At 45.2% G+C, this 15,712-nt stretch overlaps 1 protein-coding gene across 4 annotated transcripts in view; it reads left to right on the forward strand.

Moving 5' to 3' along the window:
• Window positions 1–15,712, forward strand: part of LOC118396039 (FYVE, RhoGEF and PH domain-containing protein 4-like) — a 99,901-nt gene that overhangs the window by 72,451 nt on the left and 11,738 nt on the right. For 3 of the 4 annotated variants that reach the window (XM_052466042.1, XM_052466044.1, XM_052466045.1), the window contains exons 2-3: window positions 1,472–1,627; window positions 6,780–6,969. In XM_052466042.1, the coding sequence (XP_052322002.1) occupies window positions 1,472–1,627; window positions 6,780–6,969 (346 nt within the window). Of the gene's footprint in view, window positions 1–1,471; window positions 1,628–3,367; window positions 3,598–3,747; window positions 3,910–6,779; window positions 6,970–15,712 lie in introns of those variants that run through there. The other variant, XM_052466043.1, reaches the window with a different exon arrangement.

Genomic DNA, 15,712 nt, shown 5'->3' on the forward strand with positions numbered 1-15,712 from the left:
ACATGAGGTGATGACGGCAGATGAATGGCACGACAGTGGGCCTCAGGATCTCGTCACGGAATATCTGTGTGACACCGAACTGCAGTCAGGTCAAGACCCTGGTGAGGACAACAAGCATGCAGATGAGTTTCCCTGAGACGGTTTCTTGACAGTTTGTGCAGAAATTCGTCAGTTGTGCAAACCCACAGTTTCATCAGCTGTCAGGACGGTTGGTCTCAGACGATCCTGCAAGTGAAGAAGCCGGATGTGGAAGTCCTGGGCTGGCGTAGTTACACGTGGTCTGCGGTTGTGAGGCCGTATGGACGTACCGACAAATTCACTAAAACGACGTTGAAGACAACTTATGGTAGAGAAATGAACATTCAGCTCTGGTGGACATTCCTGCAGTCAGCATGCAAATTGCACGCTCCCTCAAAACATGAGACATCTGTGGCATTGTGTTATGTGACAAAACTGCACATTTCAGAGTGGCCTTTTATTGTCTCCAGCACAAGGTGCACCTGTATAATGATCATGCTGTTTACTCAGCTTCTTGATATGCCACACCTGTTTAGTGGACGAATTATCTTGGCAAATGAGAAATGCTCATGTGCGAGAAATGAGCTTTTTGTGTGTATGGAACATTTCTGAGATCTTTTATTTCAGCTCATGAAACCAACACTTTACATGTTGCATTTATATTTTTGTTCCATGTACATGACTGATCTTAATGGAGACTACCGTGAGGGATAAAGCTTTTTATGTCTCTATAATGTAACAATACCTCTTGCTTGGCCTCAGCGACATGGTGCCATGTATGGTGGTTTTACCTTAATAGGTACAGTGAGGGGAAAAAAGTATTTGATCCCCTGCTGAATTTGTACGTTTGCCTACTGACAAAGAAATGATCAGTCTATAATTTTAATGGTATGTTTATTTGAACAGTGAGAGACAGAATAACAACAACAAAAATCCAGAAAAACACATGTCAAAAACGCTCTCTCCTGCTCTCCTTCACGCTCTCTCCTGCTCTCTTTCACGCTCTCTCCTGCTCTCTCCTGCTCTCCTTCATGCTCTCTCCTGCTCTCCTTCACGCTCTCTCCTGCTCTCTCCTGCTCTCCTTCACGCTCTCTCCTGCTCTCCTTCACGCTCTCTCCTGCTCTCCTTCACACTCTCTCCTGCTCTCCTTCATGCTCTCTCTCCTGCTCTCCTTCACGCTCTCTCTCCTGCTCTCCTTCATGCTCTCTCCTGCTCTCCTTCACGCTCTCTCCTGCTCTCCTTCACGCTCTCTCCTGCTCTCCTTCACGCTCTCTCCTGCTCTCCTTCACGCTCTCTCCTGCTCTCCTTCACGCTCTCTCCTGCTCTCCTTCACGCTCTCTCCTGCTCTCTTTCACGCTCTCTCCTGCTCTCCTTCACGCTCTCTCCTGCTCACTCCTGCTCTCCTTCACGCTCTCTCCTGCTCTCCTTCACGCTCTCTCTCTCTCTGTTCCAGCTCTAAGCAGCAGTCCCAGTGAACGCGGCAGCGGCCCCCGCAGTACGACAGTCAGTCGGACAGGTCTGTGTGGGAAGAGTCCCAGTGAGAAGAGCAGGAGGGGTGTCAATGGAAGAGGCTTGGCCAGCAGGCCCTTTCTGCAGCCCAAACCACAAGGTACTGATAATAATGCTGTTTAATATGACATTTAGCAGACATTTTTGTCCAAAGCGACTTACAGTAGTGAGTTCATACACTTTAGAATATGTGACCCCAGTTGTATTCGAACCCATGACCCTGGTGTTGATAGTACCAACCAGGGTTGGGGTCAATTCCACAAATTCTATTCTCTCTCCCTGTAAATTCCATTTAATTTAATTCAATTTCCAGGGCAGGCTTAGAATTCAAATATAAATCAATTCCTCTAAATCTCTTTAATCTGAGTCGAGAGGAAGGTGTCTGTTCTCAGACCTGGAGGGAAAGCGGTCTTTACTGGTCAGCAGACCTGTCAGCTTGTTTCCACTGTTGGGAAAGAAATTGTTTGACCAAATACAATGCTATTTCTCTGTAAACAAATTGGCAACAGACTTTCAGCATGCTTGTAGAGAAGGGCACTCAACATGTACTGCACTGACACAAATGACTGATAATTGGTTGAAAGAAATTGATAAAAAGACCATTGTGGGAGCTATACTGTTAGTTTTCAGTGCAGTCTTTTATATTATTAACCATAACCTGTCATTTAGAAAACTAATGTTTGTAAACTGTCATGGTCAAAACATATAAATTCAATTGTAAAGATGGGGAGAGGTCTGTCCATAATAAAGAGAGTCTCTAGTTTTATCTTATCTTGATTAATGTCCAGTCTTTATATGGTAAAGTACTGCAAAGAAAGACCTAGTTAACCTGTTGCGACGAGCAATCCCGTATCCGGGATCCTATTTATAGCCTCAAGCTCATTACCATAACGCAACGTTAACTATTCATGAAAATCGCAAATGAAATGAAATAAATATATTAGCTCTCAAGCTTAGCCTTTTGTTAACAACACTGTCATCTCAGATTTTCAAAATATGCTTTTGAACCATAGCTAAACAAGCATTTGTGTAAGAGTATTGATAGCCTAGCATAGCATTAAGCCTAGCATTCAGCATGCAACATTTTCACAAAAACAAGAAAAGCATTCAAATAAAATCATTTACCTTTGAAGAACTTCAGATGTTTTCAATGAGGAGACTCTCAGTTAGATAGCAAATGTTCAGTTTTTCCAAAAATATTATTTGTGTAGGACAAATCGCTCCGTTTTGTTCATCACGTTTGGGTAAGAAAAAAACCGAAAATTAAGTCATTACAACGCAAACTTTTTTCCAAATTAACTCCATAATATCGACAGAAACATGGCAAACGTTGTTTAGAATCAATCCTCAAGGTGTTTTTCACATATCTATGATGATAAATCATTCGTGGCAGTTTGGTTTCTCCTCTGAAGAAAATGGAACGCGCATGGACCTGGAGATTACGCAATAATTTCGACGGAGGACTCCGGGCAGACACCTGGTAAATGTAGTCTCTTATGGTCAATCTTCCAATGATATGCCTACAAATACGTCACAATGCTGCAGACACCTTAGGGAAACGACAGAAAGTGCAGGCTCATTCCTTGCGCATTCACGGCCATATAAGGAGACATTGGAACACAGGGCATTCCAAATCTGGACCATTTCCTGTATGAAATTTCATCTTGGTTTCGCCTGTGGCATTAGTTCTCTGGGGCACTCACAGATAATATCTTTGCCATTTTGGAATGGCAAACTTGGAAAGTTTTTTCTTTCCAAAGCTGTCAATTACATGCATAGTCGACCATCTTTTCGTGACAAAATATCTTGTTTAAAACGGGAACGTTTTCTATCCAAAAATTAAAAGAACGCCGGAGACACAGTGCCAGAGCCGGCGCAGGATATACTGGACCGAGACGGCGCACTGGAGGTCTGGAGAGCAGGGCTGATAACCCGTCCTGGCTGGATGCCCACTCTAGCCCGGCAGATGCGGGGAGCTGGGATGTATCGCACCGGGCTGTGAACGCACAGTGGAGACACCGTGCGCTCCACCGCATAACACGATGCCTGACCAGTACGACGCTCGCCACGGTAAGCACGGGGAGTTGGCTCAGGTCTATAACCCGACTCTGCCAATCTCCCCGTGTGCCACCCCCCAAAAAATTATTATGGCTGCCTCTCTGGCTTCCTTGCTAGCCGTGTTCCCTCGTAACGATGCCGTTCCTCCTTTGCTGCCTCCAGCTCCCCCTTGGGATGACGATATTCCCCAGCCTGCCTCCAGGGTCCTTTACCGTACAGGATTTCCTCCCAAGTCCATGAGTCCCCCTTACCACGCTGCTTGGTCCTTTTGTGGTGGGAGGTTCTGTCACGGCCGTCGAATGAAGAGGACCAAGGTGCAGCGTGGTGAGCGTACATATTCCCTTTATTTATATAACGTAGACAAAAACAATAAACAATCCAAAACAACCGTGAAGCTAAAGGGCTATGTGCCACAAGCAAAGTTAACTTCAGGTGGGAAAAAGGGCTACCTAAGTATGGTTCTCAATCAGAGACAATGATAGACAGCTGTTCCTGATTGAGAACCCTACCTGGCCAAAACATAGAAATACAAATAATAGAACTAAACAACACCCACCCCAAATCACACCCTGACCAAACCAAATAGAGACATTAAAAGGCTCTCTAAGGTCAGGGCGTGACAGTAAAACCCTCAGGCTTTCAGGCTGATCATGTTCAGACAGCCTAGCTATACTGGAAATATAGGAATACAGGTTAACATGATTCAAAACATATCGTGCAGTAAATGTTTAATACTATGTGCATTAATTCCATTAACTGGGAATTCCAATTCAATTCCAATGCAAAAACTCAAAACAGACTAATTCCAATTCCATGACTTGAAGATTGTTACATTTAATTTAATTCAACGTAAATTCTCCATTTCATGAGTGATTTCAAGAATTGAATTGGAATTTCAAATTAATTTGGAAATGACCCCAACCCTGCTGCCAGTCTTTTACCACACCCTTACCAACTGAGCCACACAGACAACAGAGTGCTGAGAGCTGTGCTGTTCAGACATACAGACACTCATTTACATCTAGATAAGTACTCACACGTGACTCAGTTATGGAACCAGACACGGTGTGACACAGTGGTGAAACCTTGACTTTAGTGGTGTTGCATTCCTCTTTTATTTGAAGACAGTAAATCATTCTCTAGAGATAAGAAGGACAACTCTAACCCTCTACCAGTGTTGGGGAAGCTGACACTGAGTATACAAAACATTAGGAACATCTTCCTAATATTGAGTTGCACCCCCTTTTGCCTCGGAACATCCTCAATTAGTTGGGGACATGGCCTCTACAAGGTGTTAAAAGCGTTCCACAGGGATGCTGGCCAATGTTGACTCCAATGCTTCCCACAGTTGTGTCAAGTTGGCTGGATGTCCTTTGGGTGGTGGAACATTCTTTTTTTACCCCCTTTTTCTCCCCAATTTCGTGGTATTCAATTGTTAGTAGTTACTGTCTTGTCTCATCGCGTCAACTCCCATACAGACTCGGGAGAGGCGAAGGTCGAGAGCCATGCGTCCCCAGAAACACAACCCAACCAAGCCGCACTGCTTTTTATCACAGCGCGCATCCAACCCGGAAGCCAGCCGCACCAATGTATTGGAGGAAACACCGTACACCTAGCGACCTGGTCAGCGTGCACTGCGACCGGCCCGCCACAGGAGTCGCTAGTGTGCGATGAGACAAGGATATCCCTGCCGGCCAAACCCTCCCTAACCCGGACGACTCTAGGCCAATTGTGCGCGGCCTTCTGCGACAGAGCCTGGGCTCGAACCCAGAATCTCTGGTGCCTTAGACCACTACCCCACCTGGGAGGCAAGGGTTGTGGAACATTCTTGATACACACATGAAACTGTTGAGGGTGAAAAACCCAGCAGCGTTGCAGTACTTGACGCAAACCGGTGTGCCTGGCACCTACTACCATACTCTGTTCAAAGGCACTTAAATCTTTTGTCTTGCACATTCACCCTTTGAATGGCACACATACATAACCCATGTCTCAATTGTCTCAAGGCTTAAAAATCCTTCTTTAACCTGTCACCTCCCCTTCATCTACACTGATTTGAAGTGGATTTAACAAGTGACCTAAGGAATCATAGCTTTCACCTGGTCAGTCAGTCTATGTCATGGAAAGAGATGGTGTTCTTAATGTTTTGTACAATCAGTGTAGTTTACCAAGCAACCAATTACTTCACACTGGAAGAGGTTTAGCTACACTAAAGCTAATCTTTAAAAAATATAGTATACTTAAATAAGTTACTTTGAGAAAGTAGTTCACTACATCCAAACTACTTTCTGAAAAATGATCATATGAGTTTAAATCTAAATTGTCATAGACAACAAATTACAAGAACTACTTTCAATATTTTTTTTACTTAAAGCTAAACTGTAAACTAGGTGTTAAGTATTTACTATGATGACTACTGAATTCACGATCATGTTTGGTACTTTGGGGTAATATTTTAATAGCATTTGTAATTTAGCTTATTAAACACACAAACAATTTTAAAGTGAGAATTAGGCAGGTCTGATGCCGAAAAAGAAAGGAAATTATTGCCCTTCTTACCCATATTTTATGCCAAAGTATGGTGTGTAGTTCCAGTAGTTAGCTACACCACTACATGGCAACACGTAATTAACAACTGAAAACAGAACCTTTAGTTAAACTGTGACCAACCTCTTACAAAACATAGTTAAATGACTAGTTGAACTCTCCCCAACACTTTACTCTACATGACACCTGTCCATTGACCAATCCATCTATGGGTTATAGAATAGTTCATGCCATATAAAGATACTATTAGTCCATAGTAATGGCTACATTTTAATCTCATTCTGGGTGTTAAATCTCATTCTGGGTGTTAAATCTCATTCTGGGTGTTAAATCTCATTCTGGGTGTTATGCCGAAAAGTAGCCATGTTTTGCAGGTTTATAGACACATGGTCGCATACACTCTAGAACGAGACTAGCTTTTAGTAACCTGTGCTTCCACCTTGTGTTGGAAGTATACATGACAACACAAAACTCCACAAAACACAGTCCACATACCGTACAATGCTGATAGGGGGCGTGTATTGGTCTCCTGTCCCATCTCCAGTACATTAATAGAGAGGCCCCTGAGTGACCAACCTAAAAACCAACTGACCTCTCTAGCTATGACCTACAGCTGACCTTTGACCTTCTCCCATCATCCCCCCCAGTGCCTCCGAAGCCAGTGCACCTCCAGAGCCAGGTGACGGTGCCTGCTGGCCCCCTGCTGGCGCTGGGGCGCGTGGAGAGAGGACTCTTCAGAGCCACCATGGAGGAGGGAGGAGGAGGGGCGGTGACTGGGAAGAGCCGGGAAAAACCCTCCAAAGTCTTGGACCTCATCAACCACTTTGAGGAGAACAGGTAGAGCACCAAGCAGGGGAAAAAAGTGGAGTACAGAGTGGGTAGGGGAGAAAATGATCAATTAAACCCTAACCGAGATACAGCCCTAACTCAAATATGTGTGAAATGATTGCGCTTGTGTGTTCTTGCTCTTGTGAATGTGTAAAAGAGTATACTAACTGCTAAGAGAGAGAAAGAGAGAGTAATTCGACATGGATACATCTATTTACATCACACCTTGTCGTAATAAACTAAATACCTTATTCAGGCGGACATGAGTAGTGTGATGTCAAACCTTAATGCAAACGGAAAAGTTTATATTCCCTAATATCCCTTACTATTTAGAAGATGAACTAAAAAACACAAGTTACTTTCAGCCCTTTTTTGTTGATATTTCTTCAGAAGAAAGTTTTAGACAGAAAGATCAGCTTGTGTTTCATAAGTCAAAGCGTTAGTGGAGGATGAACAGAGATTTGTACACAGAGGAAAATCAGCTCCCTCACTTGTAGGAGAGAGCTCACTGCTGAAAAGAGGTAGGATTTTAATAAACTTTATATCATGTTTCGATTCCTGTCTCAGATTGTTAGATTGGCTCCTTGATCAAAAGGTTTGACTATGTGAATCTGTCTATTGTCATTTGTCCCGCAAGGATAAGTGTTTCCTCTACAGCAACACAGACATTCTCAAAACGGCATTAGTTGTGATTTCAATAAACAAACACTTGTTGCTAATTTATTATAAGAACTGTAGGAATCTATTGTGTCATCTGTCTTCATCTATTTTCCTGTGACTAAGAAGTTTTTGGATTTCATTCCTGCGTGGTTACAAGTCTGAGTGGTGATTTTAGCAGCATATGAAGAGACCCATTAGTGAGCGCTTGAGAGGCAGAAACAATGGTGCCCTTGTGTGAAATGCTTATGCAGTGCAGTCCAACAGCATTGAGACAGCATCATTACCCCACTCCATCCGAATCAAATCAAATCAAATCCATTTTTATTTGTCACATACACATGGTTAGCAGATGTTAATGCGAGTGTAGCGAAATGCTTGTGCTTCTAGTTCCGACAATGCAGTAATAACCAACAAGTAATCTAACTAACAATTCCAAAACTACTGTCTTATACACAGTGTAAGGGGATAAAGAATATGTACATAAGGATATATGAATGAGTGATGGTACAGAGCAGCATAGGCAAGATACAGTAGATGGTATCGAGTACAGTATATACATATGAGATGAGTATGTAAACAAAGTGGCATAGTTAAAGTGGCTAGTGATACATGTATTACATAAGGATGCAGTCGATGATGTAGAGTACAGTATATACGTATGCATATGAGATGAATAATGTAGGTTAAGTAACATTATATAAGGTAGCATTGTTTAAAGTGGCTAGTGATATATTTACATCATTTCCCATCAATTCCCATTATTAAAGTGGCTGGAGTTGAGTCAGTGTCAGTGTCAGTGTGTTGGCAGCAGCCACTCAATGTTAGTGGTGACTGTTTAACAGTCTGATGGCCTTGAGATAGAAGCTGTTTTTCAGTCTCTCGGTCCCAGCTTTGATGCACCTGTACTGACCTCGCCTTCTGGATGATAGCGGGGTGAACAGGCAGTGGCTCGGGTGGTTGATGTCCTTGATGATCTTTATGGCCTTCCTGTAACATCGGGTGGTGTAGGTGTCCTGGAGGGCAGGTAGTTTGCCCCCGGTGATGCGTTGCGCAGACCTCACTACCCTCTGGAGAGCCTTACGGTTGAGGCCGGAGCAGTTGCCGTACCAGGCGGTGATACAGCCCGCCAGGATGCTCTCGATTGTGCATCTGTAGAAGTTTGTGGTGGTTTTGGTGACAAGCCGAATTTCTTCAGCCTCCTGAGGTTGAAGAGGCGCTGCTGCGCCTTCTTCACGATGCTGTCTGTGTGAGTGGACCAATTCAGTTTGTCTGTGATGTGTATGCCGAGGAACTTAAAACTTGCTACCCTCTCCACTACTGTTCCATCGATGTGGATAGGGGGGTGTTCCCTCTGCTGTTTCCTGAAGTCCACAATCATCTCCTTAGTTTTGTTGACGTTGAGTGTGGGGTTATTTTCCTGACACCACACTCCGAGGGCCCTCACCTCCTCACTGTAGGCCGTCTCGTCGTTGTTGGTAATCAAGCCTACCACTGTTGTGTGGTCCGCAAACTTGATGATCCAGCACTGCCAACCGAGGCCTCTACAGGCCAACTAAGATCTCTGGAGCTTCAAGCTCACCCTCAAGATTGAATTTATTTCAGCAGAAGAAGGACAGCCTATAAGGAATAGAATTAGTGTAGTTATTCTTAGGAGAGGAAACCTGGAAATCCAGCATGTGAAGCTATTAATGTAGCAATAAAGCCTCCCTGTTAATTTACATTTTAGTCATTTAGCAGACGCTCTAATCCAGAACATTTTACAGTTAGTGCAATCATTTTAAGATAGCTAAGTGGGACAATCACATATCACAGGCATAGAAAGTATATTTTTCCTCAATAAAGTGAGGTTCTGAGGTGTCAGAACAGAGTGCTCGGATTGGGGTGTAGGGTTTGAGCATAGCCTGGAGGTAGGGCGGGGAAGTTCCTCTTGCTGCCCCGTAGGTAAGTACCATAGTCTTGTAGTGGATGCGAGCTTTGACTGGAAGCCAGGGAGTGTAAGGAGGAGCGGCGTGACATGAGAGAACTTGGGAAGGTTGAAAACCAGGCGGGCTGCTGCGTTCTGGATAAATTGCAAGGGTTTGATGGCACAAGCGGGGAGCTCAGCCAACAGCGAGTTTCAATAGTCCTGACAGTTGAGGACAAGTGCCTAGATTAGGACCTGCGCCACTTCCTGTGTGAGGTAGGGTCATACTCTATGTATGCTGTAGAGCATTAACCTGCAGCAGCTAGTCACTGCTTTGATGTTTGCAGAAAACGACAGGGTGTTGTCCAGGGTCACGCCAAGGTTCTTTGCACTCTGGGAGGGCGGCACTGTGGAGTTGTCAACCGTGATGGAGAGGTCTTTGAGCGGGCAGGCCTCCCCCGGGAGGAAGAGCAGCTCCATTTTTGTCAAGGTTGGGCTTGAGGTGGTGGGCTGACATCCAAGTTCAGATATCTGCCAGGCACACAGAGATGCATGCCGCCACCCGGGTGTCAGAAATAGGGAAGGAGAAAAGTAGTGTCATTCACATAGCAATGATAGGAGAGACCATGTGATGATGGAGCCGAGTGACTGTGTAGAGAAGAGGAGATGGTCTAGAACTGAGTCCCGAGGGACACCAGTAGTGAGAGTACGTGCAGACATAGATCCTCTCCACATCACCTGGTAGAAACAGCCCGCCAGGTGGGATGCAATCCAAGAGTGTGCAGAGCCTAAGACGCTCAGCCCTAAGAGGGTGGAGAAGACGCTCTGATGGTTCACAGTGTCAAAGGCAGCGTATAGATCTAGGAAGATGAGAACAGAGGAGAGAGAGACAGCTTTGGCAGAGTGGAGAGCCTCCGTGACAGAGAAGAGCAGTCTGGTTGAGTGGCCCGTCTTGAAGCCTGACTGTTTAGAGTCAAGAAGATCGTTCTGAGAGAGATAACGAGAATGTTGATCAGAGACAGCACGCTCAAGTTAGAGAAGAGGGGGTGAAAGGATGATATTTCTTCCATTTTCGCTCAGCTGCCCGCAGCCTCATTCTGTAAGCTCGCATTGAGTCACTCAGCCACGGAGCGGGAGGGGAGGGGCGAGCCGGGCCGGGCCGGCTGGGAGGAAAGGAGACTGCAAGTCATAGGATTCAGAAAGGGAGGAGAGTAGGGTCGAGAGGCAGAATCAGGAGACAGGAGGGAGAAGGATTTAACAGAAGGGAGAGATGATAGAATAGAAGAGGAGAGAGTAGTGGGAGAGAGAGAGCGAAGATTGCGATGGTGCATGACCATCTGGGTAGGGGCTGAGAGGTTAGGGTTGGAGGAAAGGGAGACAGAAAAGGAAATCTAGAGAGGGGGTTGCAGTGATATTAGTAGGCGAGCAGTCTCTAGTAAAGATGAGGTCAAGCGTATTGCCTGTCTTGTGAGTTGGAAGGGATTGAGAAAGAGTAAAGTCAAAAGAGGCAAGGAGGGGAAAGAGAGAGTTGGACACAAATGAAACGAAGGCAGACGTTGAGAGGTTGAAGTCGCCAAGTACGGAGAGCGGTGAGCCATCGTCAGGAAATTAGCTTATCAAGGTGTCAAGCTCATTGAGGGACTCTCTAAGGGTTCCTGGTGGGCCATAGATGACAATAATGTTAAGCTTGAGTGGACAAGTGAGAGTGACAGCATGGAATTCAAATGAGGAGATGGACAGGTAAGAGAGGGAGAAAAGAGAATCTCAATTTAGGGGAAATGAGTAGACCTGTACCACCACCGTGATGACCAGATGCTCTCGGGCTATGAGAGGAAAAACATAGTCAGATGAAGAGAGAGCAGCTGAAGTAGCAGAGTTCTCTGGGGTGATCCATGTCTCCATCAGGGCCAAAAAGTCAAGGGACTGAAAGGCAGCATAGACTGAGATGAACTCTGCATTCTTGACCACAGATCGGCAGTTCCAAATGCTGCACTGCACAGCTGATTCAAATAATCAAAGCTTGAGGATGAGTTGGTTATTTGAATGAGCTTCCTAGTGCGAGGGTAAAAACCAAATGTTCACCCGGGGGGTGGCCCCAGGAAACCCTGCTCTGGCTATAGAATGAAGCACACTGAGATGGAGCCTGAGGTGAAACCACTCCCCCTCCAATACAGCCACTGATTACCAAAACAAGTCACAAATTGCTCTGCCCCTTGATCCTGGTTGATGTGTGAACGTTTATCTGCAAATTATGAGCAGTCAGCAGTTCACACACCAAGTAGGCCACTGTACAATGTATAACACAGTATAATGTTATAATTATACTACTGTATACATGCTGAGGTGCATTAAGGTGAATTAGTCTTCTGTATATCTTTTGGAAAGTTAACAGAATTTTCTAAAGCCATGTTTATGAGGAGAATATGTGAAACATATTGCCTCACTCAAGCGTTTCAATGGCCTTTCCCAATGTGTGTCTTTCTATAAATAATGGGGCCAATGTGTGACATCGGGATAAAAATGTCAAAATGGTTTGAAACTCAAATAAAAATGTTTTTCATGCAGTTCCACAGTGAATATATGCAAATTGGCCCATGACCACCTACACAACAACATAGGTCTGGCACTATACATCCTTTCAGTAGGGTTCATACAGAGGTCGACTGATTGATTTTTCAACGCCGATGCCGATTATTGGAGGACCAAAAAAGCCGATACCGATTAATTGGCCGATTTGTTTTATTTGTAATAATGCCAATTACAACAATACTGAAGGAACACTTATTTTAACTTAATATAATACATCAATAAAATCAATTTAGCCTCAAGTAAATAATGAAACATGTTCAATTTGGTTTAAATAATGCAAAAACAAAGTGTTGGAGAAGAAAGTAAAAGTGCAATATGTGCCCTGTAAGAAAGCTAACGTTTCAGTTCCTTGCTCAGAACATGACAACATATTAAAGCTGGTGGTTCCTTTTAACATGAGTCTTCAATATTCCCAGGTAAGAAGATTTAGGTTGTAGTTATTATAGGAATTATAGGACTATTTCCCTCTATACCATTTGTATTTCATTAACCTTTGACTATTGGATGTTCTTATAGGCACTTTAGTATTGCCAGTGTAACATTATAGCTTCCGTCCCTCTAGTTAGCGCGCGCTAATTAACTAGCCATTTCACTTCGGTTACACCAGCCTCATCTCGGGAGTTGATAGGCTTGACATCATAAACAACGCAATGCTTGACACACAACGAAGAGCTGCTGGCAAAATGCACAAAAGTGCTGTTTGAATGAATGTTTACGCGCCTGCTTCTGCCTACCACCGCTCAGTCAGATACTTGTATGCTCAGTCAGATTATATGCAACACAGGACACGCTAAATAATATCTAGTAATATCATCAACCATGTGTAATTAACTAGTGATTATGATTGATTGTTTTTTATAAGATAAGTTTAATGCTTAAAGTTTAAGTAAATGCTTATAGTTTAAATTGGCGCCCAAAAATACAGATTTCCGATTTTTATGGAAACTTGAAATCGGCCCTGATTAATCGGCCATTCCGATTAATCGGTCGACCTCTAAGATCATTTTAATGGAGCAGGAGAACTTGTAAATTGGCTACAATAGTTACACGGACTTTTCAAGCACCAAATTGAGGAAATGTCTGATTTTCAAGGAAGATTTATTCCAGTACTTGAATTTCTGAGCTTCAAGTTCAAGTAGGCTTCTTCAAGCCTCTTCTGTTAGAAAACATGGAAAACAAAATGTATATGTCATGTTATTTCATTGCCAGGAAATATTGTGAATAAGCCCAATAGGCTTTGTCATTTTTGTCATTATATCCAGAATAATTAATAGGAAGAGCATTGGGTGTTGCACAAAATTGTGCACAGTAGACTCTGTGTTCAATCCAAGGTACAAAAACATGAAAACATGAACTCATTACCTTGATGCTTTCTCTTTTAAATCTAAGGAAACGCTGCTGTAAATCAAGCAGACAACAACAGATGATCAAATTCGCTAGGGATATTAGATCCAATATGGATGCAGGCACAACTGTCTTAACCAACAAAATATTCTGGATGCTGCAACCTCGTCTCAGAGCATTTCTTATTATTCTGTATGTAAATCCGGGAAACTCCATTTAGTATTATGTTCATTTGTGGATTTCGAAATTATATGTTATGAATTACAAGTATTATTATTATTTTTACATTTTGGAAAAAACATTTTACCCCTTTTTGTCCCAAACTGGTAGTTAGTCTTGTCCCACCACTGCAACTTCCACACTGCTTCTTGATACACTGCTCGCTTAACCCAGAAGTCAGCCACTAGAGCGACTCCTTACCCGGAAGATGCTGGGCCAATTGTGCGCCGCCTCATGGGTCTCCTGGTAGCAGACCAAGAGTCGTCTGGTCGAAATTTTAAAACATGTATTTTTCCATATATAGACACATCCTATGTGTTTTAATCAAATCAACAATATCACATGTATATATTTACTGTATAAAACCCTACAGAAACCCACCCGAAAAACCCCAAACAGCAAATAATGCCCATGTAGAAGCTCAGTGGCTAGGAAAAACTCCCTAGAATGGCAGGAGCCTAGGGAAAAACCTAGAGAGGAATCGGGCCCTGAGGGGTGGCCAGTCCTCTTCTGGTTGTGCCCGGTGGAGATTATAAGAGTACATGGCTTTGTTCTTGTTCTTCAAGATGTTCAAATGTTCATCGATGACCAGCAGGGTCAAATAATAATCACAGTAGATGTAGAGGGTGCAACAGGTCAGCACCTCAGGAGTAAATGACAGTTAGCTTTTCATAGCCAAGCATTCAGAGGTCGAGACAGCAGATGCAGTAGAGCGAGAGAGAGAGTCGAAAACAGAGAGTACACCATAAAAACTGTGGGCAGTCGTGGATAGTGGTGGGCTGTGGTGGATAGTGGTGGGCAGTGGTGGATGCTGGTGGGCAGTCGTGGATAGTGGTGGGCAGTGGTGGATAGTGGTGGGCAGTCGTGGATAGTGGTGGGCAGTCGTGGATAGTGGTGGGCAGTGGTGGATAGTGGTGGGCAGTGGTGGATAGTGGTGGGCAGTGGTGGATAGTGGTGGGCAGTGGTGGGCAGTGGTGGATAGTGGTGAGCAGTGGTGGGCAGTGGTGGATAGTGGTGAGCAGTGGTGGGCAGTGGTGGATAGTGGTGGGCAGTGGTGGGCAGTGGTGGATAGTGGTGAGCAGTGGTGGGCAGTGGTGGATAGTGGTGGGCAGTGGTGGATGGTGGTGGGCAGTGGTGGGCAGTGGTGGATAGTGGTGGGCAGTCGTGGATAGTGGTGGGCTGTGGTGGATAGTGGTGGGCAGTGGTGGATGCTGGTGGGCAGTCGTGGATAGTGGTGGGCAGTGGTGGATAGTGGTGGGCAGTCGTGGATAGTGGTGGGCAGTTGTGGATAGTGGTGGATAGTGGTGGGCAGTGGTGGATAGTGGTGGGCAGTGGTGGATAGTGGTGGGCAGTGGTGGATAGTGGTGGGCAGTGGTGGATAGTGGTGAGCAGTGGTGGATAGTGGTGGGCAGTGGTGGGCAGTGGTGGATGGTGGTGGGCAGTGGTGGATAGTGGTGGGCAGTGGTGGGCAGTGGTGGATAGTGGTGGGCAGTGGTGGATGGTGGTGGGCAGTGGTGGATAGTGGTGGGCGGTGGTGGATGGTGGTGGGCAGTGGTGGATAGTGGTGGGCAGTGGTGGGCAGTGGTGGAGGGTGGTGGATAGTGGTGGGCGGTGGTGGATGGTGGTGGGCAGTGGTGGATAGTGGTGGGCAGTGGTGGATAGTGGTGGGCAGTGGTGGATAGTGGTGGGCAGTGGTGGAGGGTGGTGGATAGTGGTGGGCAGTGGTGGATAGTGGTGGGCAGTGGTGGAGGGTGGTGGATAGTGGTGGGCAGTGGTGGAGGGTGGTGGGCAGTGGTGGGCAGTGGTGGAGGGTGGTGGATAGTGGTGGGCAGTGGTGGATAGTGGTGGGCAGTGGTGGGCAGTGGTGGAGGGTGGTGGATAGTGGTGGGCGGTGGTGGATGGTGGTGGGCAGTGATGGATAGTGGTGGGCAGTGGTGGATAGTGGTGGGCAGTGGTGGATAGTGGTGGGCAGTGGTGGATAGTGGTGGGCAGTGGTGGGCAGTGGTGGATAGTGGTGGGCAGTGGTGGAGGGTGGTG

This window comes from Oncorhynchus keta, chromosome 17 (assembly GCF_023373465.1).
Source record: "Oncorhynchus keta strain PuntledgeMale-10-30-2019 chromosome 17, Oket_V2, whole genome shotgun sequence".
Classification (NCBI taxonomy): Eukaryota; Metazoa; Chordata; class Actinopteri; order Salmoniformes; family Salmonidae; genus Oncorhynchus; species Oncorhynchus keta.